Source organism: Pinus tabuliformis, chromosome 6 (genome assembly GCF_031772625.1).
Source record: "Pinus tabuliformis cultivar Carrire ecotype Pingquan chromosome 6, CPIR1, whole genome shotgun sequence".
In the NCBI taxonomy this organism is placed as follows: Eukaryota; Viridiplantae; Streptophyta; class Pinopsida; order Pinales; family Pinaceae; genus Pinus; species Pinus tabuliformis.
Genome location: NC_142292.1, coordinates 1,174,875,027 through 1,174,900,155, shown reverse-complemented (window position 1 = coordinate 1,174,900,155; position 25,129 = coordinate 1,174,875,027). Strand labels below are relative to the sequence as shown.

General features: G+C 37.5%; 1 protein-coding gene across 6 annotated transcripts in view; it reads left to right on the top strand.

Moving 5' to 3' along the window:
• The window catches only part of LOC149262963 (protein VAC14 homolog), a 194,730-nt gene extending 176,190 nt beyond the window's left edge, over window positions 1-18,540 (top strand). Inside the window, exons 19-20 of one of the 6 annotated variants that reach the window (XM_089425510.1) lie at window positions 13,544-13,717; window positions 13,828-14,383. In XM_089425510.1, coding sequence (XP_089281636.1) covers window positions 13,544-13,717; window positions 13,828-13,917 — 264 coding nt within the window. In that variant the 3' untranslated portion in view covers window positions 13,918-14,383. Of the gene's footprint in view, window positions 1-2,260; window positions 2,829-7,373; window positions 7,665-13,375; window positions 13,718-13,827; window positions 14,384-14,482; window positions 14,549-18,489 lie in introns of those variants that run through there. The other 5 variants (XM_089425506.1, XM_089425520.1, XM_089425518.1 and 2 more) reach the window with 5 other exon arrangements.
• The last annotated feature ends 6,589 nt before the right edge of the window (window positions 18,541-25,129 follow it).

Sequence of the window (25,129 nt, the reverse complement as noted above, 5' to 3'; positions counted from 1 at the left end):
ATGTTTCACTGTCCTACCAAACTGAAATTTTCAAATCTGTGGTAAAGGTTTTGTTTTCTGTGTAAAAATCAACGTGCTGTAATTTTCACTTTGTTGTCCCAAACTACACTTTTTAACCAACCAAGCTCCGATACCATGAAGAAATTTCAACCCCCACTCCGGCTATTAGTTTTCCTTATCAATCCATGCATTTAGTTTTAGATCTAAGCATGATAAAATTTCTAAAATTTAGAAATGACAATATTTTTCTGAAAACACAAATTTAGAGATTTCACCTCTGTCGAAATTGTAGAAATAAAACATAGCAAAATTATGACAGCCACACACAGAAAATAACACAGTGGTTTTTTGTCAATGTGACCCTGGAAAAACCTTCTACAACTTTTGGGGACAACCAGTTTGAGAGCTCTTTTTTATTTCTGAAGATCCTTTTACAGAGAAACTGAAATACACAGTGAAAATTCCAGCAACCACAAATTACAACTTATCTCGATTTCGTGCTTGAACTTTGCCTTGAAAATCGTGTTAATCAGCAAACAACCAAGACAAAAATTTTCCAGTAATAAAACAACATTAAATGCTATATGACCAGCCTCGAAAAATGTGCCTAAAACTTCTTGTACGGATCGTATGGATTTCAGTAGCACGTCTACTTTGAAATTTGTGCCCAAGCTTGCCTCAAAATTCGTGCCATTGCTTTTGTCCCTCTTCCTCGATTTCTGTGCTGTCCCTAATTTTCGATATCTATGCCTTTCTCATGTTGTACAATTTTGCCTTGGGATGCATGCCAATAAATGCTGCTGCCCATATTTGCTGAAATGTCTTCTTGCTGCTTTCCTTCACTTCCTTACTGCTCAAAAATTTTGTCCTTGCTCTCTCTTCTCTTTCTCTCAAATGCTCATGAAAGAATGAATTTATCTTTTCCTCTTCTCTTCCCCTTTTATTCTCTAAATTACCTTTTGGGTTACCCTAAGATCTAATGGCTGAGATTCATTTAGATCTAGGGATGAAAATAAATGTGCATTTAATTCTCACTTTCTATTTTTTAACTCACCCACTTAAATTAAGACCCACTTAGCCCTTTATTTCCATAGTCACTTTTTTCACTTTCTAATTCTTCATTGAATTTAATAAAGTCACCTTTAAATTAGAATGTAACTTTACCATTTATAAAGTTACTTTAGGAGAAAAGTAAAAAATAAATTTGGACACTTTCCCCTAGGCCAAAGCAGTGTTTTACAAATTGGCCGTTTCGAAACCGAAACGGCCGAGTCGATTGCTGGAGGAGTGACCCGGCCAAGTAACCGGTCCGGTTGACCGAGTCACACATGACTTGGCCGAGTCATTGAATGACTCGGCCGAGTCATGTGTGACTCGGTCAACCCGACCGGATCCAATTTGACTCGGTCATCAATCATTACTTCAGCAGTGCCTCCAATAGTAGCAGTTAGAAATTAATGGTAGGCACCTTCTGACAGTGTAAGGTTCAGTGGCTTATATTGCAGCAGTGAGAGGTTCATGTTTCATTGGTTTGCAGTAAGGGTATTCACATTGCAGTTGTGAGTCTTGATGATTCTAAGTGAAAAGACAGAGGCACTGTATGTAGTAGCATTCCTCTTATTGACTGAAGTTGAAGATTTGTAGAAGAATATGTCTTTGTCTATAGTAAGGTTATCATCATCGGAAATTGGAATTGGTCTCATGATCAGGAGTTCATTTACATATTCTAGGCCAAACTTTCAGTGACATGACAAACAATTAATCAATAAAAAATACACTTCAAACATAATGGGGTATAACTTAGAACCTTTCAATCCCTTTTCAATCCCTTTCCACGATCCATTTCCATTCAGCATAATTCACAGGCCAGCACAAGTGTTTTCATGGAATTGCCATTCTTCTTTCAAACAAAGGGAAAGAGATTTCTTATTTATCAAAGACCTACACTTCTGTAAGGAAGAAATAAATCACTGAGTTGTAAGTAACAAGTGCAATTGTATTAAGCATGAAATTTTACTTTAGATATGTCTTGGACTGACATGAAGAAAACCTCAGACTTTACAAACAGAAGCATTTTTCCCACCTTGCCTCCTGTTTTATAAACTGCTCTGTCATACCCATACTTGTGACTGCAAGTACAGTGTCATTTGATAATTTATCTTCCAAAATTTGGTGTGTTTTGGAAAGGCACTGTATTATGAGGATTCGAATTTGATGTGAACCATTGTCCTACATTGATCATCATCTTTTGCTCTTTCAGACAGATATTCCGAGGTCATTTTAAGGTTATGAGTCCTGGCTTACTTCATCAACAGTCCTTCATTCTAAGATAGGGGGCAGTAAAGGTTTATGTTTCATCATTGTTGTAGCACTCTGGAAGGTGCTTCATTGCTATATCTGAGCAGCTATAAGACGCATGCCAGTAAGCCTCCTTGGGCAGAGGTTGAGATATTTTCAAGGTCATAGAGCTGACCTAAGACATCTAGCTCTGAGCCTCACTGCTCACAGCATATTTGTTGATACATCCTTTCGGCACCAGTGCAGCAGTGTAAGATTGAAAGCAGCGTGGCATAGTTGATTTAGCAACTGCGCCATGAGCTCCCTATTGCATATTCATTCGTGAGCATTGCAGTGTTTGTGTCGAGGGCAACAATGGTTGTTGTATAGTTTAGTGACAATGTCAAGATTGACAGTCAAGGTTTAATGTACAAATTGAACAGAAGCAAAGAGCCTACTTTGATCATATGTTGTCTTCCATCTATATTATAATGCTGTGTGTTTGGAAACATGAATGAAAATCTTTAAAATTATGTTTAAAATATTTAAAATTATGTTTTTTAATAAAAAAAATAAATATTTAATGTATTTTTTACAACGACCGAGTCATTGAAATCGAGCCGGCCGAGTCATTACCGTTTCGGAGTCGGAGTCGGAGTCGATCCTCCTCGGAGTCGGAGTCGGAGTCTTAAAACATTGGGCCAAAGATCAAAGCCTTAGGGAACCACTTGTCTTCTGGTACCCAAATTTTAACAACTTCCAAGACCAAAACGTAGACAAGGGCTCTCACAAAGACCAAGTAGACCAGCCTGCCTTCCATAAACAACATCTACACTCTTATTCTGCAACTTTGGACCTGAACCATATCTAGATGCACGTGTAATCTGTCCAGGCAATAGAGATCTGACCCTTCAAGCTTACCCTTCTTCCTTCCCGACTCTTCTAGTCTCTTTGTACTCCTTTTTCTTGACTGTAGATCAGATCAAATTCAGACTTCAAGGAGGTCGATGTACCTTCTTATATAAAGTCTTTCCAAGAGGCTCTTTATGCCCACTCTAGACCTACGTGAGCAGGCTGGCTAACTTGCCTTTTGGAGCTCTCTAGACACATTTAATTACAAAAAGATTATTTCTTTCTTTGATCTAAGAGCCCAATAGGGTCTTTTTACATAATGACAATGACAATTTTGACTGATGACAATCCATATAGGCATGCAATGGATGCCTTTATCTATTTGACTAATGGCCCAAGCATGAAACCCACGCTTAATACAAATAATTTATCTTTTACAATTTTTTTCTTTTCTTTCTTTTGACAAATATAAGAATTACATGATGTCATGAACCAAATAATTATGAAGACCGATACTAGTTACATTTTTCCAACGCTGTACCCTATCCTCACCAATGCCTAAGAATGAGACGCCAGTCTTTCCCACATTATCTTCATGGTGGTTTCTGACCAGTATAGATCACTAATTTCTTTTTAGCTTCAGGGCATCCCTTCTCAAACCATTACAGAACAAAAATATGTGATCCACAAATAGAAAATGAGAAAGAAACAAGGATTTATCACTCTGATATCTTGAATGTTCAGCCTCTTTTAGCTTCTATCAAAGCAATGCTCAGCCCCTGCACCGTAATATGAAAGAGCAAGGGTGACAATAGACACCCCTTAGACTCCTGGGCCTAAAAACTTTGAAGCATTAATCAGAATGGAAAAAGAGACCGAAGACACATAGCTGATCTGATTTGAAAATGGAAGTACTTGAAAATGTGTGCAAGGTATCCATCTCCATTAAATTAAATGTGTGCAAAGTTTTCCATGTCTTGCTGATTAAACAAAGTGTTTTTGGTAGCTATTTATGAGTTTATGTGTGAAGGAAAGTTAATTTAATTTGCTGTTTAACATATTAAATCAGAAATACACAGCAAGATAACTTTAGCATAACATGACACAAATGTTTGGTGAGCAGTTCACCCCTCCTGGGCTATGTCTGCTGCTGGATCGAGCCTCCCAAAATGAGCTTGTCCTCTTGTATTATAATGCTCTCAAATGCAATACAAGTTTAAAAGTGCCTCAATAGGCAAATCTGAATGCAAATACAGATTCAGAAGACATGAAAATGCTAAAAATGCCTTTCCATATTCACTAAACAGTGAAAAATTACCAAATACAGTGCCTTCTTCATTCGGCCTTGATGGCTCTTTGAACTCCTCTGAAGCTTTTCGGGCTGTACAAGTCCTCAAACAGTTCTGAAACCTCTTCCATTAGGTACAGAAGGTTGAAAATAGCAGAAAATGGTTTTTGGTTCACCTCAAACAGTGAGGTACAACTCTAGATAACTCCATTTTGCCAATGGCCCTGATGGCTCTCCAAGCTTCCCTGAAGCTGAACAGGCTGTAGAACACCTCTACTGCCTCTAGAACCTGTCCCAATGGCTCCAGAATGATGAGAAGATACGAAATCAAAAAAAATTTCATCCAAAAAGGTTTTCCCATGCCAAAAGTTATGGCTAACTGAAGTTTTCTCCCAGTTTGCCTGAAAAAAATTCCACCAAATGTGGAGGACTGGAGTTAACTGCAGATAAACTTGGCTAAATCCGCCAGATTTGGCGCGCTCTGCCAACTGACCGCCAAATGCGCCATAACCACCGGCGGTAACCACGGGCATGTGACCAGCTAAGCTTAACCGTGTCCATAACTGTCGCGCTGGGTTTAGGGTGAGGTCACCGCATTCTGGTCGTATGGCTAGGGGCTGGCCCCTTTTCTGCTCGAACTTAACTCCATCAAACTTCAAATATAAACTAAGTCCTTTAACTGTTAAGAATCATCGGTAGGCGGGCTGGTCAGGCCTGTGGGCTGGTGGCCACCCGACCCGGGGTCGAATCCCGCGAGCTCCATAAAAGTTTTACCAAAACAAACTTTGCGTTTTAGGGGCCACGTGGCGGCTTCCAGGCAGGCCACGTGTCAGCTCCCGATTGGCCATCCAGAACAGAATATTCCCGCAAATCAGCTATGTCAACATGTCATATTGTAAGCCTTTGAGATATCCAGCTTAATCACTATTGCCTACAATTTTTTGCTTATTATTGAGTGCATACCTTCTTGAATAGCTTCATGAATCTGTCACCTGGGGAGAAATCCAAACTGTTAGTTTGAAATAGAAGCTGATAGCAATTTTTTAACTCTCATAGCTGTGATCTTTGCCACAATTTTATCTTCTCAGATACTCCGGACTTTTTAATGGCCCTCAATAAAATCCCTTCAATGGTCTGAATAAAACCCAGAAAAAACACTTGGCCACCCATTGGACTGTGTACTGTTGTCTTTTTGGAAGGAGTGACAAACAGAATATAACTCCTCGGATACTTCCCCAAGTAATCTTGCATTGGCCTCTTTGAAAAATCTAGGGAGAAAATGATGTCATTATGGAAACCTCAGCAATTGTGACTCTGTCATTGTCCTCATAGATTTCTTTGAAGTGCTCAGATCCTGTACTGACCAGATCCTGAAAAGTGGAAGCCCCTGTGCCATCATTTCTAGTCACCTTCCATATAACGGTCACATTTGTCCTGTGGCTAGCGAACTGATGAAAAGTATTTTGTATTGTGATCCCTTTTTTCCAACGAAAGGACTTTGCTTTTATTTTTCTATTCAACCTCTTCTCAGCCAGTATCTTCCTCCTCTGCTCCACAAGCTGAACCCTTCTACGATTTTGGAAAATCTGTATTTTCCAACCAATTATGGTTGAACTAGAATAAGCTGGGAGGTTTCCTCGCTAAACATGACAACTCAAGGAAGACAGGAAAGTGGTCTGATTCCCCCCCTGATCCTACACACTGCCTGATCCTCACCTGGCCAGGTATCATAGCTTCAGAAAATAAAAATCTATCCAGGGGTTTTGCAATTCTGTCCTCCCCCAGCCTCTTATTCTCCAAGCGGGTTTCACCTTAATCAGTTCAACATCATAAAATCCTTCTTGTTCCTCCAGTCTGTGAATGAAGAAAGCAGAAAGAGGATTTTGAATGTGGTCTAAAATTTTTGGGGGTGTCTCCACACATTCCTGGGATGCATTTTGCCATTCCTGCATCCCCCCATCTCAGGAATTTGGCGGAACATTCCTTAACACCTATGTGCCTGTTATTAAGCCCTATTAAACATTAACATTTGACTTCTAATATTTTTGGAGTGCTGATATTTGAAGTTTGAACACTTGCGTTAATATGGAAATAATATTTTTTTCAGTTTACTTCCTCTTTAATACGAAAACATTTTTGATAACAAAGCTTTTAAAGTCCTTCTAACTTTAACAAAGAAAATGCTTGACAACTAAAAGATGATTTCATAATTTGAAACCAATCCACTGAGACAGTTGGGTAACCATCCATAATGCTTGTTGTTTCTATGGGCTGGTAGCTTAATTACATGTCTTTATTTCTCTAAATCCGGAATTTATGACTGCTGCTCTATCAGATTGACATCACCCTCTCTAGGAAGGGAGATTCATGCTGAATTCTTCTAGACAAAGCTTCTTAACCGAGCATCCCTTCTAGAGTTCCTTTATTTGGAGACCTGCCTGAGCAGTCAATCAAAAGAGGATACTAGATAGTCTATTTTTCATCATTGCCATCTGTATCCATTGTTTTCATTGTCATTATCTGCATCTTCTTTGTAATGCCTTTGCCTTTGAGCAAATAGGACGCTGAAATTTATCTCTGTACTGGTCCCGTTGTTTTTGGGCAAAAACTGGTCTGAACTGGGCCTCGGAACTGGAATAGGCTGGTATATTTCACCAAACCGGCCGGTTCAGGACCAGTTCCATGCAGAAAAATTTTGCCTTTTGTTTTTTATTTTTTTTGATTTTTTAGTTGGTTGGCCCACTTCTTACTCTCCCCTAGGCTAGCCTAATATTCAAGCCCATGGCCCTCAGCCTAATAGTCAAGCCTATGGCCCTAGTATTGCTATGCAATTCATGATAATGTTAAATTCTTAAAGTAAAATTGATTTCACTTTTACGTGGATTTCATATGGAGAAAGTAGAATTTTAGATTTCACTCAAAATTCAGCAGACCTAACATTTTTTCAGGATTTCAGGATCCGGTGGATTGCAATGTTTCCATTGGATTTTGTTATGTACAAGGGTATGGAAATAGTATTTAATAAAGAGCACGAAACCCTCTATGTACTTTGATGTTAGTGGCATTGGTTGTCAAACTCCTATATCAGGAGTCTACTAAGAATGTACCCATTACTCAAACAAAATCTTGCCATGACATGCTATGTTTTTTCTATCATATTTTAATGCCTAAATGGTGATATTGAAGGCGAAGACCCCAATATAGGCAATGATTTTGATGAAGTGTAGGCATTTGTTGTAGCAGGATTTTTTTTAGATGCTAGAGGCCATCATGAGCCTATTTGTTGATGTATTTTTCATTCAGAGATGGATTGCACTCGATGCTATTTTAGTTATGTGCATCCTTACATGCTATGTAAATGAGAACTTTTGCATATTTGTGTATAAATGGTTTGGATTCATATGGATGCAGACGAATATATATGCTTTTCTTTAAAATATGAATATTTTATATGTTTTTGGTAAAACCGTTTTTTTCTGGGTTTTTACCGGTTCCTGGTACACAAGGTTTTTTGGTTCGATCACCGGTTTGGTTCTGATGACATTGGGGTGCTGTGAGGGCTGAAATTACGGTCTGCAAGGACTGTGAAGAAAGCTCTTATAGAGGGTTAGGTAGCGGCCCTTTTGGCATATTAGATGCCTACTTTAGCTAGCTGTTGCATTAAAGCTTTTAACATGTTTATTTTATATGCATAGACATTACCTCCATGCTAGCTGTATTTAACTTATTTAGAAAATTCAAGATAGTGTAATTGTGGGTCAGATATTCTGCCAATGACAGATTAACTTTAAGATCTCTTATAGTCTAATCAAGCAATTCATCATAAAATGGGGGTTTACCTTCAACTCCAGTCACTATACCCCATACATTCAAGTACATTAAATGTAGTTGCGATTTAACTTTTCATGAGTTGAAGTTTTGTCCATTAATTTTTTTCCTAGGTGACAACAACCTTTTCTATTTTTGCGGAAAGAAAGTAAAATATAAAAGGTACATTCTCATCTAAACCCTCCGTAGACTCTGAGAACTAGCCTTGTGGGAACACCCGTGGAGATTTCTGCATCTGACACCGGTTGCTAGATATTGTACTTGATGTTTTTGTCAGGGTGAATGTTTTCTGCTATGCAAAAATACCTTATGATTTTTGTCTGCACATTCGTCTTTCTTCCATTTATAGTCTGTCCTCGTGGTGTCCATATAGGTATCTGGGAACGATGCTGTTTGATGTCTCTCACTGTGGGGTTGCTGAGTGTTTTTGTGGGCTTCAATAATACTGTACAAGCATATGGGTTTTGGTAAATTTGTTCAATATTTGGTCTTGTATCTCCATCTATGATGCTGATATTGAGCTAGGGCTTAACTCAGTGTTGCACGAAGCGCCCCCCCCCCGGTTCCAAGCCCCGAAGCGCGTCCCGTACGGAAGCGCCTAGGAAGCTTGGCCGGAAGCGGCGCTTCCAAATTCGGAAGCGTCGCTTCGGCTTTTTTAGCCGCTTCCTGGAAATTTGGAAGCGCTGGCGCTTCCGAAGCGTCGAAGCGCGCTTCGTACGACGCTTCCCAGGTGCTTCCCAGGCGCTTCCCAGACGCTTCCCAGACGCTTCCTAGACGCTTCCGTACGCTTCCAGAAAAGCTTCCGGAAAAGCATTTAGAAAATCATTTTTTTTTTTCAATTTTTTTTTAAATTTTAGGTGAGTTTGCTTGTTGGGAGTGGGTCCACCTTGGGTTAGGGTGACAAATGAAAGCAAAAAAAAATATAAATATAGCAGATGCTCCCTCATGGTAATGTTAAATTCTTAAAGTAAAAGTGACATTCTCCTTTATTTTTCATTTTCATCCTTTTACTTAAATTTTTAACATTACCATGAAATGACTCAGAATGTTTGAGAGTGGTTCCAGCCTCATTGGACTTCATATGGAGAAAATAGAATTTCATATCCTATTCAAAATTCAGCAGACTTAACAGTTTTCAGGTATTCAAGATCAATGGGATTGTGGCATTTCATTAGATTATATCAAGTATGAAGGTATGCGATTAGCATTTAATCAAGAGCACCAAGCCCTATATGTACCCTGGTGTTGGTGGTGTTAATTGTTGAACTCCTTTGTCACGCGGCACGCCCTTAGCAAAAAATTACCTTTCAATCAAGTCAAAATCATTAATCAAACATGTTAAGCTTTTTCTACCATATTTTAAGTCTTGAATTAGGTAGTTTGATCAAAATTGGGCAATGTTGACTAATATCCCTAGACAATCGAGGTAGAGGCAAAGGCTAGACAAGAGGAGAAGAATCTAGATTCTAGATCATTAATGTACAATGAATGTTATATCTATCTTGATTTATGCAAAAATATGCATGTTTTCATGTCTTCTACAATTAATTTGGTATTTGGGATGTTTGTTTTGAGTATAAATGCAAAAAAAAAATATATATATATATATATATATATATATATATATATATAGCAGACGCTTCCGCGGACGCTTTGCTTCCTAGATTTTTGGAAAATGACGCTTCGGCGTCCCCGCTTCCAAAAAACGCTTCCGCTTTGCTCCCGCTTCGTGCAACATTGGCTTAACTATTATACCTAGCCCCTGTGCCTTCTTTATTTATTCCAACATTACTTGATCAGAGGTTCAAAATCAGAGCAGGGTAAAGTTTGGGCATGTTGAGTAATTACGTTGTGATGTGGCTTAAGGGGTGTGCATCCCCTTGGCATGGGACCGCCAAAGGGAGTGTCTCCAGATGTAACGGTCCATGGCCCCGTGCCAAGTCACAAGTTCCTGCTAGTATTGGGTTTGAAAAAAATTTACTTGATCATGTCCTTTAATGCATTTCTTGTGTCTGTTAGTTAAACTTTATGATTTTTAGTGTAGCCTTCTTTACTTCTGCAGGTGCTAATCACTAAGAGTATATTTTTTTTGTCAGCCCGATTGACCAACCTTTTTGGGCATATAGTTCTGGTATCGTTCTGGGTCTTTAACCATTCTGTGGGCATCACGAGGACTAATGAGGGTGTTTATAAACATAATCATGTGGTCTTCTCAGTGATGTCTAGAACCCTTGCTGCTATTTTTTTAGGGCTGGTGACATCTGGATGTTTTTATCAGTTCATTAGTCACACTTTTTTTGTACTCCATCTTTTCTATCTTCAGAATTTTGTCTATTGCCCTCATGAAATCCGCTGTTAAGAGTGTTTCAGATTATCCTATAGTAATGTTTTGCTCTGTTTAGGTGTGCAACAGATCGTCTCTACTTGTCCATGACATAGACATCATGCTGCAGTCTCTTAGTGTTTTCCTTCAAAACTTAATGTCTTGAAAATCTCTCTTCTTGTGATCAAATGTCTTCTCCTTCTCATAGATTTTCTTCTACTTGAACTTGAGTCTCTAGACAAGCCTCCAAAATATTTGATCACAAGCTCCGAGGCTCAATGTCAGAGATAGCTCTGATACCATGTATAAATTTGAGGATGCACATGGAATATGGGAGATTCAGAAAATATTTTTTTGTTAATTTGAACTTTATTAAACCTTATTAAACATTATCATAACCCCTAAAACATTAAAGTGCCGATACTTCAACATCAGTATGGTTTGAATTAGAATTCTATTCCATTGGCTAAGTACCATTTTTTGGCATAAACTGCAAAGAATTGTCACCTGATGACAGTTTTCTCACACAGTTTCTCATTATGGCGACTGGGTGAGGCTACTCTTCTGCTGCTACTATAATTTTGGCAAAAATGTTTGCTTGGGTCGCTTGATCAGAATGGCTGACTTCTAGATGATTGCTTGTTTAACCTGCTCCTTTTAGTGTTATGGGACATCTTATGCCCCTGCCTGTCTCCTATGTCTGGAATGAAGTCTCAAAACCTACGTTACAGTGTTCTCAATATGCGAGGGCTCATTCTGAGGTTGGTCTTGTCTTATTTCACTTGTGCTTCCCAGAAATATTTCGCTGTTTTCTGAAATGATACTAGGTGATCCGAAGCTTAATTGGATCTCTGTGAAGGACTTGGACTAGAGGGTTTCTAGGGTGTTGTCTATTTACTCAAATTCCTAGTGGCTTATATTTTTTGCTGAAACTGTCATACCAAGTCTTCTTGAAACAGTGAATCATTTTACAGCACCACGGAACAATTCTCTTGCTCAGTCAGTAAGTCTTTCGATACTATACTACATACTTACTGGTAAGTGCTTTAATTTTTCTTTTCCTGCGGAGTGCATCGCCACTTTTGCCATGAGAATTATTTATATTTCTTACTATTATTGCTGTCAAACTATTCAGCAAATTGTCGAAACCGGGCTCGACCTTTCTCGAAATGGGAAAAATTTGCTATGGAATGTTCATGAGTTGTCAAGTTGTTAAAGAAAAGCACTTTCAGTGCTCAGATCTGGGCCAATCGATTTGATTCTAAGATAAGAGGTTCTATAGATCATGTAAAGTTTTAAAGGATGTTAACATGCATTTTTTGTTACTTACAAGTACACAATTTAATCTACTTAATGAAACATAGTTAGCCTTTTTATGGTAGGATTGTTTTATTTACTTTTTTCTTGTTGGGTGGGGGAATGAGATGTAAAATTAAGCTCCATATAAATATGGTTTTTTTTCTAATTCCAGTTTGGCTTACTGTACTTTTTAAAATCAAATTTTCTGATTCCAGATTCCGTAGTTCTTTTCAGTTTACGAAGGATTTAAGAAATACCTTTCTGGATATCATCAATGTCTCAGAAAGCTTTATATTAATTAAAGAATGATCATTATCCCTTTGTGAATTTTCCACCATACTTGCTGGGGTTTCTTAGAAATTCTCCTTTGTTTAAATGATTTCTGTTAAGAGCTTTCCATAAACCACTTTTCATCTGATCTTGGGATAATTCAGAACCTGAATTTTACATTCTATTTCAAATCATGCTTACTAGGATTTGGCAGGACTTTGCACAAGTATTTCAAAGATTCAAATGAATTACATCTTCTCTCCATTGTACATAATTCAAAATTGCTCCTGCTTTCCATCTTCTTCTGTGGAACTTTAATTGTAAAATTGTAAGCTAATAAATGCAGTCCTTGTTTCTGCCTTGTCATATATAGAGGAAAACCAAGAAAGCTAATGACAAACACTGCACCACTGTTGGGATAGACAATAGTGGTAAGAGCACGAGAGGCAAACATCCTGCAGGTGGTTTTTCCTATATTTTTAAAAAGGGAATGTCTTTTTTTGGATGATAAACCTGGAAATAAGCACAACCCAACACATGGTTGCTAGTACCTTGCCAGTGCCATGCCATTGTTCTGCCTGAAGGTTACATCAGCAAGTTACAATCATTAATTAACACAAGGCCTGAGATCAATAGCCACATTGGGAAAACTCCATGCAAGGGAGGATCATGCATGCTGGGATTTGGACCTGGGTCGTTGTCACAACAACTGGTCCAAGTTGCCACTAGGACATAGCCTGACAGGCTAGGTAATTGCTCCTATATGTAGCTTCCTTCAGTTAAACATTCAAGTGAAACTGTGTTCGTATACTGGCACCGATAATGTACACATCTTTTTTCATTTTGGAAAAGTAGAGCAACATTACCAGTGTGAATTCTGACTGATGATTGGTATGTAACTTGTTAATGTGTGTTTTTTTGGCTAAATAATATTTGCTTGCCGTAATTTCTGTAGAAGCTTTTGGCATGTTGCGGGTTATATTTTGGCTGAAGTTGATGTCTAGAAGACAATCATTGCTAGGCTCTTTTGATTTTATTGAAATGTATATTGGAGTCATGGCAACATTATCCTGCCTTTTATACCCTTTTCCTCTGGCGTTTGTAGTCACTATTCTCCAACTTTGTTTTTCTTGTGTGGCAAAATGGACGATTCAAAGCTTTTTTATTTTAGTTCTATCCTGTTGGCTGCCATACCTTTATTATTTGATACCAATCTAATTTTCTTTATTAAATCTTAGCAAAGTGCTGCATTCAAGATTCTAAGGACACGATTGAAGACAGTTCCAGCATACACCTTCAGTGGTGAACTTCCAAACATTAGTGCTAATGCAATTAGGAGAACGGCTTCAGGAAATCCCTATTCACAAATCTTGTCTCATATTCCTTCCCTTCCAAGTGGCTCACAGAATGTTGAAGATGGAGACAGAAACACAGATATCAGCAATGGAACTAATGGAATCAATTTTACCATGAGGTTGCAGCAGTTTGAGCACATGCAACGCCAGCATCGCTTACATTGCAAATCACAATCACAGATGACCAGGCAGACACGACGATCTAATTCATCAGGCACTGCACAGGTTTGTGATCCTGTGATTTCTAGATCTTTTACAATTCTTGGCTTTTATTACTTGTTCTTTTCTGGTTTTTGGTTTTGGGTTTTCACCAACATTTTTTGTTTCTGTTTTAGGAGGCGCAAAGATCAGATGAACCCCGAAGATCATCACTGCCAGCAGCAGATTCAAGTCGACCACCTTCAAGATCGTCATGGCGATCTTAGTGCTAAATTAAGATTCTAGCTTTCTCCATTTTTTGTGTGCATCATTCGACTCCTGGGGCAAGCTTTTGAGGCACGTGTAATTTTATTGTCTTTCAAGGAGTGTTATTTATGCAGCTGCCCACTGCAAATACTAGATACTCTTTACTGCTTTCTTGTGAGAGCATACATCCACCAACATCTGGTTCTCTTCTCTTCTAGGCATTGTAAAATGTAAATGCTTTTGTCAAAACGAATTTTGATGCAGATAGCTGTATAACAGTTCCAAAGTAGAATAAGGTGGTCGAGCAATCACCTATATTAATTGTAGATGCTAGATTCCAGTTTTATTCAAAAGCCCAATAAAGATCATGGGCTATTCTTTACTCGAGAGTGCCTTGTGTGGTTTTATTTTAGCTGACCATCTGGGCCAAAGTAATTGTCAAATATTCATCTTTAATTCCAATATATTGTCACCTTTACAAGCCAATGAACACCGAGTATTTGGTATTGTGTGGCTGTGTTTGTGTACCAAAATACCCGGAGTGGATGTTAATGTTTAATAATGGAAGTTTAATGTTGCTGTCAGGTTCTGGATGTTCAAGAGATCTTTGGTGCCGTAGCTGGTTTTATGATATGAATGATGCTTGACTAAAGCACTGAGTTTTGTTTATGTTGGGATGAGCCTGCCTAGTCTTGCCAAGAGTGCTAATATTAAATGGTTTGATCTTGCATTATATATTCAAATAGTTCTAGAGGTTGGGTATGAAACATCTTTAACTGATTCTTTACCTGATATTATCATTTGAGATGTATGAGTGCATGGCATATGACATCTCCCATTAACTTCATACAGATTTGCCTGGATATTCTAGAGTGAGATGATTTTGATCAGTATGGGGAAAGGTCCGGGAATATTTGGTTGCAGGGTGTTATATTTTTCCTGTATTAACCAGGAGTATCATCACAGCACACATGTTTTGGATCTGTAATGATTCTTTAAGTGGTTATTGATCTGTAATGATTGTTTAAGTGGATGAGTATTCCGTGCGGCATCGGAGGATAAGCTGGCAAATTTTTAGTTCTATTCTCAGTTCCCAAGGATATAGCAGATATAGTTATATGCTTTATGTAAAGCAAGAGGAGAGACTTTTACCATGATCTAAATGATTAAATGAGAATATCTATCTCATGGCTAAAATGGAGGGTTAATTTGGAGTTATCTAAATGTTCTACGATATGTATTGATTTTAGTCGTATATTCACCTTTTCTGGTTGTGATGTGATCAATTTTGATGGTATATAGGTACAAATCATAGACTTTTTAGACGACAACTAATTCGAAAGGTGGATGTACGGTATCATATAATTGTGTTGGGGTGGATCTAAAGCTATATGGTAGCCATTCTGTTTTATGGGGACCATTTATCATATGGAGAAATTGCCATCAACAAACTTCAGAAATATTCTCTACATAATAGTTTGTTATTTTGGTTAGTCAATCAAGTTGAAATCACATTTTTCAAATTGTAGGGCAGTGCCCACACAAGTTACTATTGTTCAGGATAGATTTGGTGTGAGGCGTTTATTAAGGGTGTTTTAGAGGCCTAGTGGAAACCTTAGATACATGAAAGGATAAGGGTATTTAATCACGTTTATGAAATAAAGTGTAATAGTTTGTCCCAAATTTAAAAAGTGATGGTTCAAACTGTTGTCTTACATGAAAGAGATGGTTTTTTTTTTTTGGGGGGGGGGGGGCGCTAACATGAAGGGTTTTTTTTTTGGGGGGGGGGGGGGGCGCTAACATGAAGGGGAATTGGTGAACCCTTCATTGGTGATTTGTTCAGATTACTTTTAGAATTTTATTTTTTAAGATTTAGGGGAATCAGTGGCTGGTTGAGGTTACCGGTGTGAGGTTCAGGTTAAAATGCTCTCAGTTGTCTATTATTTTCAGGCAATCAACAACTTGCAAGTTAGTCGGAAGCTTGGGTCAATACGTTTGGAGGTACACCCACCAGGGGAGGGGGGGCCGGGGTCTCACTATTTGGCGGCATCTCCATTACAGCTTTATCACAATGGCCAAACGTCTCTCATTGGGGAATCTCTTCAAAGTTTCAAAGTAGGGATATGTGTGGAGTTTTGGTCTCTTGTAGTGAGTGGATAAAAGCCTAGATGCTTGGTTTGCCTTGGATATTCCGATCTTGAGTTGACATTCACACTTTTTCAGAAAAGTCATTAATGTTTGTCTTGAGAATATTTTCTGGGTTCTCTGTTCTGAAAGCTCTTATAATTGATGAGCTCCCTGCTACCAGTCATGTAATATTCTGTTATTACACTTGATATCACTGGATTTATCACCATTGGTGATGAATTTGATGCAAATGGTGATTTATATTAGTGGTTATCATTGTTAAGTTTACAGTTAGTTTCCTAATTGCAATTTCCACCAGTTTCAAGGACAAATGAATGCATTCTAGGGATGTGTGGTGAGATACCCAAATTTCAGGTGGAATCAGAGTCATGTGAAGTCATACAGGATGTAAAGGGATGTGGGGAGAGATCGCCAAATTTTATGGGACATTAGAGTCAGGAAACATCATAGAGGTTGTTTGGTGATGTCACAGGTGTTTGGGTGCCCCACCATTATGATCGTACACAAAATATTAAATATAAAAATGTAGCAAATTATAGATGAAAAGATATAAAAGAACAATAAATGCTAGATCAAAAACATGGTGGACGTCAGTGTATATATAATTAATAATATACAATCAAGGCAATATTAATATGGAGTGATATTGCATTTTTAATTATAAATTTGTGAATGCCCAAATTAAAACCAAGTACAATATATTATATGGTTATACATTCATCATTATTAAACTTTAAATGGCTGGAGCTTGTCCAAACAAAAAATAATATTGAAGAGAACTGGAACAAAACTAAAAGTATTATTATTCTATTTTTTCCAGCCAAGGAAATGTGAATCTTGAGAGCTCTCCAATTTTTCACCAATAGAATACTTGTTGGGCCTAAAATGTTTTTGAAAAATGGTAGCACATCCCCACTGTCTACATTACTATTCATTAGATAGCTAACTGTTTATGGAAATCCAGCTTCAACCTCTTTAATGTGTAGGTTAATAGGTTGTACGTAGAAAATCATGCAAATGAGAGTGTTGGGTCCCTTATCTTCATTTAAAGAAAATTATTTGTTTGTTACTTTTTATTTTGTTTTTATGTAACTTACTTATGAGGGGGTGTCCTACCGTAGCATTCATAGTCTTGTAGAGGATGCCCCCAAAGTATCCAAGTACTTGGTTGTACAAAGGGTGTTCCTAGGTGAGGGGAGTGTAGAGACCATGTTTCCAATCTTAAGTGATGTAGAAGTATTAGAGCTTCTAAACCATTAAGCCTTTGAAGGACAAAGTTCCAAAGAGCAGTTTTTTCCTCCAAAGGCCTGATGGTTTAGAGGCTCTAATGGTCCCACATCACTGAGGAACTTCCCCATGGAACATAACATGGCAGCCTAGATTTCATGTTTATTTATAGATCTAGATTGTTGAGATTTTCATTCGATGATAGTGGCAGTGATCTCTCTAGTTCAAAAGGTCATTTAATTGTCCAAAGAAAGTCCTTAGGGGAAGCCTTTTAATAGACTCATAACAATGTTTTAATGTCCTTAATTAGTGAAGTGTTTCATCATCATATAGGCATATCTCATTTCAATATGTAGGAATTCCTAAAGAGGGAACATAACTCTCTAGAAATTGTTTGTGTTGTTGCTTTTATATTGTATTGACATATTTCATTTCAGTAACTAGGGATAACATAAAGCAAAGACACATCTCTAAACATCTTTAAGAAGTGTTGTTTTAACATAAAATAATATATTGTATTCTATAACAATGGTATCAAAGTGATTTTCTTGGTCGTGTGGGTCAACCGATGATGGCTTCATATTTAGTCTCTCATGATGATGGCAAATCAAAAAACGCTACACCAACAATTAATGTAATAAGAGGGCCCTTGTACATGATAAATGACACCTTGGGAGAAGTGAATTAAGCCCTGCACTCATTGGTGTGGCCATGCATAGAATGTAAGATTGAAATGTCAATGAAGGTGAGAAGGTTGTCACATTTCCCAAAATTGGGGAAGAATGTTGGAAATTAGGTCTAGAAACCTTTCACAAAGCACTTTAATAAATTGGTTGATTATGAGAATCAATATGACCAAGGAACTTGGTGTTGAGGCCCAAGCAATGCCTCAAGTTGTCCAATTGGGGTCCCCACTTTTAACATTTTAATCAAGCCTTGTTAGCCTCTTTCTGTAAGTTAACTTGGTGATTTATGTTGCTCATTGGAATTGCATTAACTACATATTTGTTTGACCTTTTCTTTTGTGTTGTGTAATTATAATAATGTGTGTTGGAAAATTGCTTTTCCAAACATTTATCCATTGCTTGCATGCTAGTTAAAATGCTATTATATTCTATGGATTTTACTACTTTTGACTCTATCAAAAGTGTTACACAACTTTTCTTGGGGCATTCAATATCTTCTACATCATTCATTGGATTGGAACTTATTTTCAGGTGAAATCAACGTTCTTACTGAGTGCTTGCTGCTAGGTGCATTGGAGGCCAACATACCATTCCCTAGATTAAATTCTTTCAAATCCTTGTGAAATATGCCCTAGTCAGTGAACATCTTGATGAAGTCTCAACAAGTCCCAAGCTTTCTGAAGAAACTCAAGGGTCCTTGTTTTCTTGATTTGAATAAATTTTTATTTTTAATTGCATATTGTCTTGTTCCTTATTTTTGTCCTTAGCTAGGGAATGCCTTTTATATATTAATTCAAGGCCTTGAGCTCTTTTGACTTCCTTCTTTTAAAAAGACATCATTTGTTGACATGAAACTTATTTTGAGGTGAAATTAACATTTTTATTAAGTGCAGGCTACTAGGTGCATTGAAGGCCAATAGACAATTTCCTGGATTAAACCGTTTCAGATCCTTGTGAATCATGCTAATATTGGTGAGCATCATAATGAAGTCTGAACAAAACCCATGTTTTCTCAACAAACTTAGGTTCCCTCTTTTTCTTGATTTGAATGAAATTCTCTCTTGATTTGCGTATTGTCTTGTTCCTTATGTTTGTTATCAAGTATTTCCTTTTTCATGTTAATTCAAGGCTTTGAGCTCTTTTGACTTCCATCTCTTCAAAATAACGCTGTTTCATTTTCCTTTACAAGTGAGTTGTATTTGATTAATTCAATTCTCAAAATGGGTATCTTTTTACTTCCTTTTTGAATTGTAGGGTTTCCCCCCCTTTTGACCCTATTTCTTTATAATTTTTAAATCGAGATATTTTTATCTTTCAAATCTTTTTCTTATACCATGAGGAGTCTCAATCTTGGAATTGGTCTAGTTTTTGACTCCCTTTTACCTCTTGATTTTTCACTTTAAAGATTTGCGACCCTAGCCCTTGACTGGGTTTGATCTTTGGATTGGGTCATTTTGGCCATTTGGATTTCTTTATTGTTCTTGATTTTTGAATTGAGCCTAGTTTGTGATTTGGACCCTTTTCTTTTTATTTGTTCTCTCACATAATTTTCTCCTTGTTGATTCCCAAGTCACCCCCCATGTTTTGATCAAGCCATTTTATATTCTTTTAAAATGTTTACTTCTTGATCTTTTGGTTAGGCCTTTTTCCACATACTTTTTAAAACAATTTTCTCATCAACATTCTAATTAGGCTTGATCTTGTGATTGGGTGTATTCTACGTATCTTCGTTTGAATTTTACATATGGATCAAAAAATTACGTATGATTCTTTGATTAGATCCTTGCCTATATTAGGCTTCAATTTCTAGTTTGAATAAATAAACTGATTTGTGATTTGGCTATGATTTTGCAATATGGGCCTCTTCCAAACACTTTCCAAATTATGGTGTTGATGCTCGGATTGGGCTCGATTTATGAATTAATTTCTCTCTTAATCCTTTTTAGAAACAAGTGATGAACATTATAAACACATTGGAAAATGTGGCTTTGATTAGGGTAGGGCCCTCTTAATTTCTCAAAGACGATCCAATTCAAATTGTTAAAATAGGCTATGATGTGAGGTTGTTTTTATTTCAAAACTAACATATCTCATGTGCTTTGTGGTTCCAATAAGTAATATGTAGGTTTATATACATGGCTCCAAGGGGCAAGCAAAGAAAGATTTTAAAACCAAAGAGAGAGAGAGAGAAGAGGCGAGAAAAAGACAAGCAACTACTGAAAATCAACGGAGAGGAAGAAAAGGAAGAACATAAGGAGAAAGTGGACCTCAAGGTGTTAGAAGAAGAATCAAGACTGATGTTGTGCTTCGTCATTGCTGTTTCTAAGGCCTCCATCTTTTTAAAACATTAGAATCCACATGTCCATGTTTCCCACAATAATTACAATGTTTGTCAATTTTCTTATTTTTTGATTTTAGTCCTTTGTCACATTAGGAGTAGAGACTAACTGAGAGCGTTTGGGACCCTTATTTTGCTGCTTGTTTTAAGTATGTTTCTTTTCTGGATGCTTGGTTTTATCTTTCTATTGGGCCACTAGGGCCTTGGTAGATGTAGCTACAATGCTAGTCACTCCAATATGAAAGAGCTTATCTTGTTTTTTATTCAGGGAGTCATAAAAATATTTAAGAGAGGGTTTTTGATAGGTATCCCCCAGAGCTTCTTTAGTGGCATAAAATGTAGATACAAAAACAAAATATATAGAACTAAGCTTGGAAAGAAAAATATATATGCAACATTTATCTTTTTCTTCGACTACAGTCAAGAAGTAAATGTTTAAGTGTTTTGAACTTAGATAAGTAATATTCAATGCAAGAGAAATAATTAAGACTTAGTCATGATATGATTTTCAAGCTGGTCAAACCTAATAATATTAGGTTCACCAAATATCTGTTTCAAATTTTCCCAGTTTGCATTTGGGTTGTCGATTCCTTGAATATCACAAATAAGGAGAAATGTACACTCTGATTTATCCACATGCTTTGTCATTCATGTTATATCCTATTTGGTTCTCTTACCAACATTAGTCATTAGTGGAATTTTGAGCTAAAAAATAGGTTTCAAAACATTTTTTTTATAAGAACCAATACGATTCAAGATGATAATGTCAACCCTAGGGGTAAATATTTTGGAGGAAAAAGAGGAAAACTATTTGTTTTAGTTATATTTTCTACTTATTTCCTTGTAGGTTTACTCAAATGTCAAGTGTATACACCCATTGGATGTAGAATTAAATTCCACATTCAATAAGTACTCACTATGCATACTTTTGAGTAGATCCATACTGAAAAAAAAAATAAAAAAAAATGAAAATACATGAAAGAAACATAGGTATGATCCACATCAATTTTTTTGAAAATACATGATTTTTTTAATGTATTTTCAGTTACTTCTGAGTAGATCCATACTAAAAAAATGAAAATACATGAAAAAAACATAAGTATGACCCACATCAAATTTTTTTGAAAACACATGACTTTTTTAATGTATTTTCAATTTTTTTAGATGTGGGTCTACTCAGAAGTATGCATAGTGGGTACTCGTTGGATATGAAATTTAACTCCACATCTAATGGGTGTCTACACTTGACATTTGAGTAAACCTACAAGGATATAAGTAAAACATAAAATACAAGTAGTTTCATTGCTTTTTCTTTAAAAAACTATAACACTTATTTTATTATTTTAACTATTATTTTATTATTATCCTCATGAGGCTCATTTTAGACTTCAAAATTTTCCTAACGAGGGGCCATATCTTCTCCCAAGTTAATATGGTACAATCCTTTACTTCTTAGTACATCTTCCACGTGGGATTTCCACGAGAGGTAATTGGTATTGGTAAGCAAAAGTTCACTTGGAGTGGCCATATTAAAGTATGCAATTTATATAGCTTCAAAAGATGAAATTGACTATCTAGATGGAAATCCCTAGAAAAAATAGTCTGTTTAAAAAAAATTGCATGGAAAACAGACTTCAGATGTGAAAGTTATGACCCTTTTAAGAAAGGTATTAATGGTAACATGAGCCACATGGTAGGTTGAAGTTGACCCATGTGTTGATGGATGTTGATGAAAATATGATGTTTTTCCTCACTAGCTTTTGCTTATAATCTCACTTTTACAAGTAAATTACTTTATGAAGAGACCTCTTTTTTTGTGATTTAAATTTTGTATTACCTTCGAAATTTAAGACACATAAAAAGTAAACTAGCCTCGATTTGCTGCAAGGGAAACCAGATCTGTTGTTTGATAGAAAAAGAGATGAAGTTTCGACAAAAATAGTTTTGTATCACTGGTAGACCATTTGTCAAGAGTAAATTAGCCTCAATCCATTGCAAGGGAAATAAGATTTGTTGGCCGAGAGAAAAAGAGAGTTTGAACAAAAAGAGTTTGCAATTGATCACGATAGTGCCATATCACAACAAGACTACTAGATAAAACTAACTACATTACAACATACTCAATAATTTAAAGATGTCATAGGAGTAGGGTCCCTTGCACTTGTTCTAGCTAGCGTATAAGGGTTGAGATCACACCTAGAGGTGACTCTCTAGGTGGGCCAAGCAAGCATCCAATCTCTCGAGGAAAGACCTATGATAATGCTGCATCCTCTAAATATCATTTACGAAGGAAATGATATCAGAACTCGACCTCCCAGGGTCTTCAACTGCCAATGTAAGGTGATGGAATGTAGTTATTGGTTCCTTCTTCCCTTGGTATGACCAAGGTAAGGAAGCCAATTGGAGACCTCCTCCATAATTTCCGTATCTAAATAGGCCTAGCAATCATTAGTAACATAGGTCTCCAACAAATGGTTCTCCTCTTGAATGTTAGGAGAAGTCACTAAGTGATATAAAATAGCCACTTCTTGGGCCTGGGTCTGAACATGCAATTCACTTAGTTGGCCACACCTGCTAGTCCCTCTATGAGTGTGCATCCTATGACGAGGCATTGTGGTCAAGGAGAATGTATACCAAACATAGAACCATGGCCAAAAGCGACTCCCCCAGAAAGAGCATCAACCAACCAACACCCCCTGACTACAAATTGACAAAAGAAAAACCAACATAGGTCGCAAAACCACCCCGAGGCAACAACAAACCAAGATACGATAGATGCATGGAGACTTGACCCTACCTGATCACCAAATAACTAGGTAGCCACAAGGAAAATGTCATGTGACCAAATTGAACCAAGGATCAAGACACCAGTGGAATTAAACCATTAAACCTTCATCAGGGAAGGAACAAGATTAGACTTAGAAATCAACACTGGAACCACCGACGATAGTAAGGCTTCGAGACCCAACTGACAGGGTTGCAATGAGATAATTGTAGGAAGACCACCAGAAAAATAATCATTCCCTGATGGATACAAGACAACGAAATTCAAATAGAAAGTAGGGAACCATTACCCATAAAGCAATATCCAAGAATACTGGAGCTGATAGAAGTCGTAACCCTGTTATTTGAGCAAAGGTGCCAGCGAGCTCTGCTATACCATGTTGATATCTCTGCGTTATCCCACCTTGCAACACTATGATAACTTCAGAACCTAGAGAAGCGCCCCCTCTAACTCCCATGAATGGATAACATACACACTTAAACACCAGGAGTAGGGGTAAATGGATGTTGGCATGGGTCACTGCCTTTGTTGCACCATAGGCATGCGACCCCTGCATTGGGAAAGGCCAAGACTCACTCCATCTTATAGACAAGCAAACCTCAGATTCAGGCTTCACTATGAATAACAAGAGGAAGTTTAATCACACCATCGGTGGGGGTGCACGCCAAACCAAGAATAAATAATGATATCCAAGCAATACCCACACAAGTCGAGGTTCCTTTGGAGGATAAACCATTATGCTAGGGGAAATATGTTGGCATTTTGGCACAGGTGTGGCGCTACGATACAGGTGTTGTCCTTGATGGCAACTCTCTTTGATGACAGATCTTAGTCCAAACTACAAGTATGAAGAGAAATTTCATATACGCAGGTTCATTAAGCCCAAGTTGCGTATACACGCAGGTACGCTATATACTAAGTCGCAGATACGCAGGTTCGCTATATACGAAGTCACGTATGCACGCAACTTCATGAACAGAAAAAGGCGTACATGTCGAGAAGCTTCCCTTTGGTCCGTGGTAGTTAGTCCTCGATACTTGAGCCTATGTCTTTGGACCAAAGTATCTCGACAGACGTGTTAATCCCTAGTTTTGAAGTTGATGGTATTGGATTTCTATGGTTTTGGCCCTTGGTATTGAGCAAGGCCTAAGGCTATATAAGGAGAAGAAGATCATTAGGCAAATACAATTGAAAAGTCTTGAATATCTGGAAAAGAAAGAGATCTGGTATGCAGGTTCTGGGTTGCTTGATCTAAGCTAAGGAGAGATCACACCGGTTGATGGAAGACTAGATCTAAGGACAGATCGGGATCTAATGGTTTGAAATGCACTATTATGATATGGTTGATTATGCGTATTTCTAGATCTGCATACTAGCGCAATGTTATGTTCTGGGTCTAACTGATGTCTGGTACAGCTGCAAGTTAAGAGAATTTATTTTTAGATCTGTACGCAGGTTGTTTTTGGTAAAAGCGCGTGTATACGCGGGTTTCTCTCATTGAAGTAGCGTATATCTTTTGAAGTTTGATTTTTGGGGTTGCAGTTGGGTCTGACTGCTATTGCAAAGTTCTGTAGTCTGCTCTGTGTTCTGGTGACTGGTGTTGACAGGGTTTCAATGGTTCAGTGATTCAAAGATTGATGATGCTAGTATTGGTTGTTTTGTGCTTCAATGATCTGTTATGAAAGTTGAATGAATTGTGGTCTTCAGATTGTAATATTGTGCTTCAAGAATATCCAGTCTGAAAATGTATGAAAAGTGGTACCTGAAGGAAAGAAGATTGTAGGCCAGCACCTACGTACTAGTATCTTAGCTAGTACAAGAGCAAAGGGGGTTGGAGCTCCCTTCCAAGGAAGTTTGGAGAACGAGAGAAGGTTGAAGCCTTCAGCAGGTTGTAGCCTGCGTACTGGTATAAGGCTGCACCAGTACAAAAGATTGTAAACTGAAGTTTCATATTAAAGAAAGATAGAGACGACTTGCAGCAGGTGGTTTTCACCCACATTGGGTTTCCACCTTATATCATGGTGTTCATGTGTGTGTTTTCTGTGTGA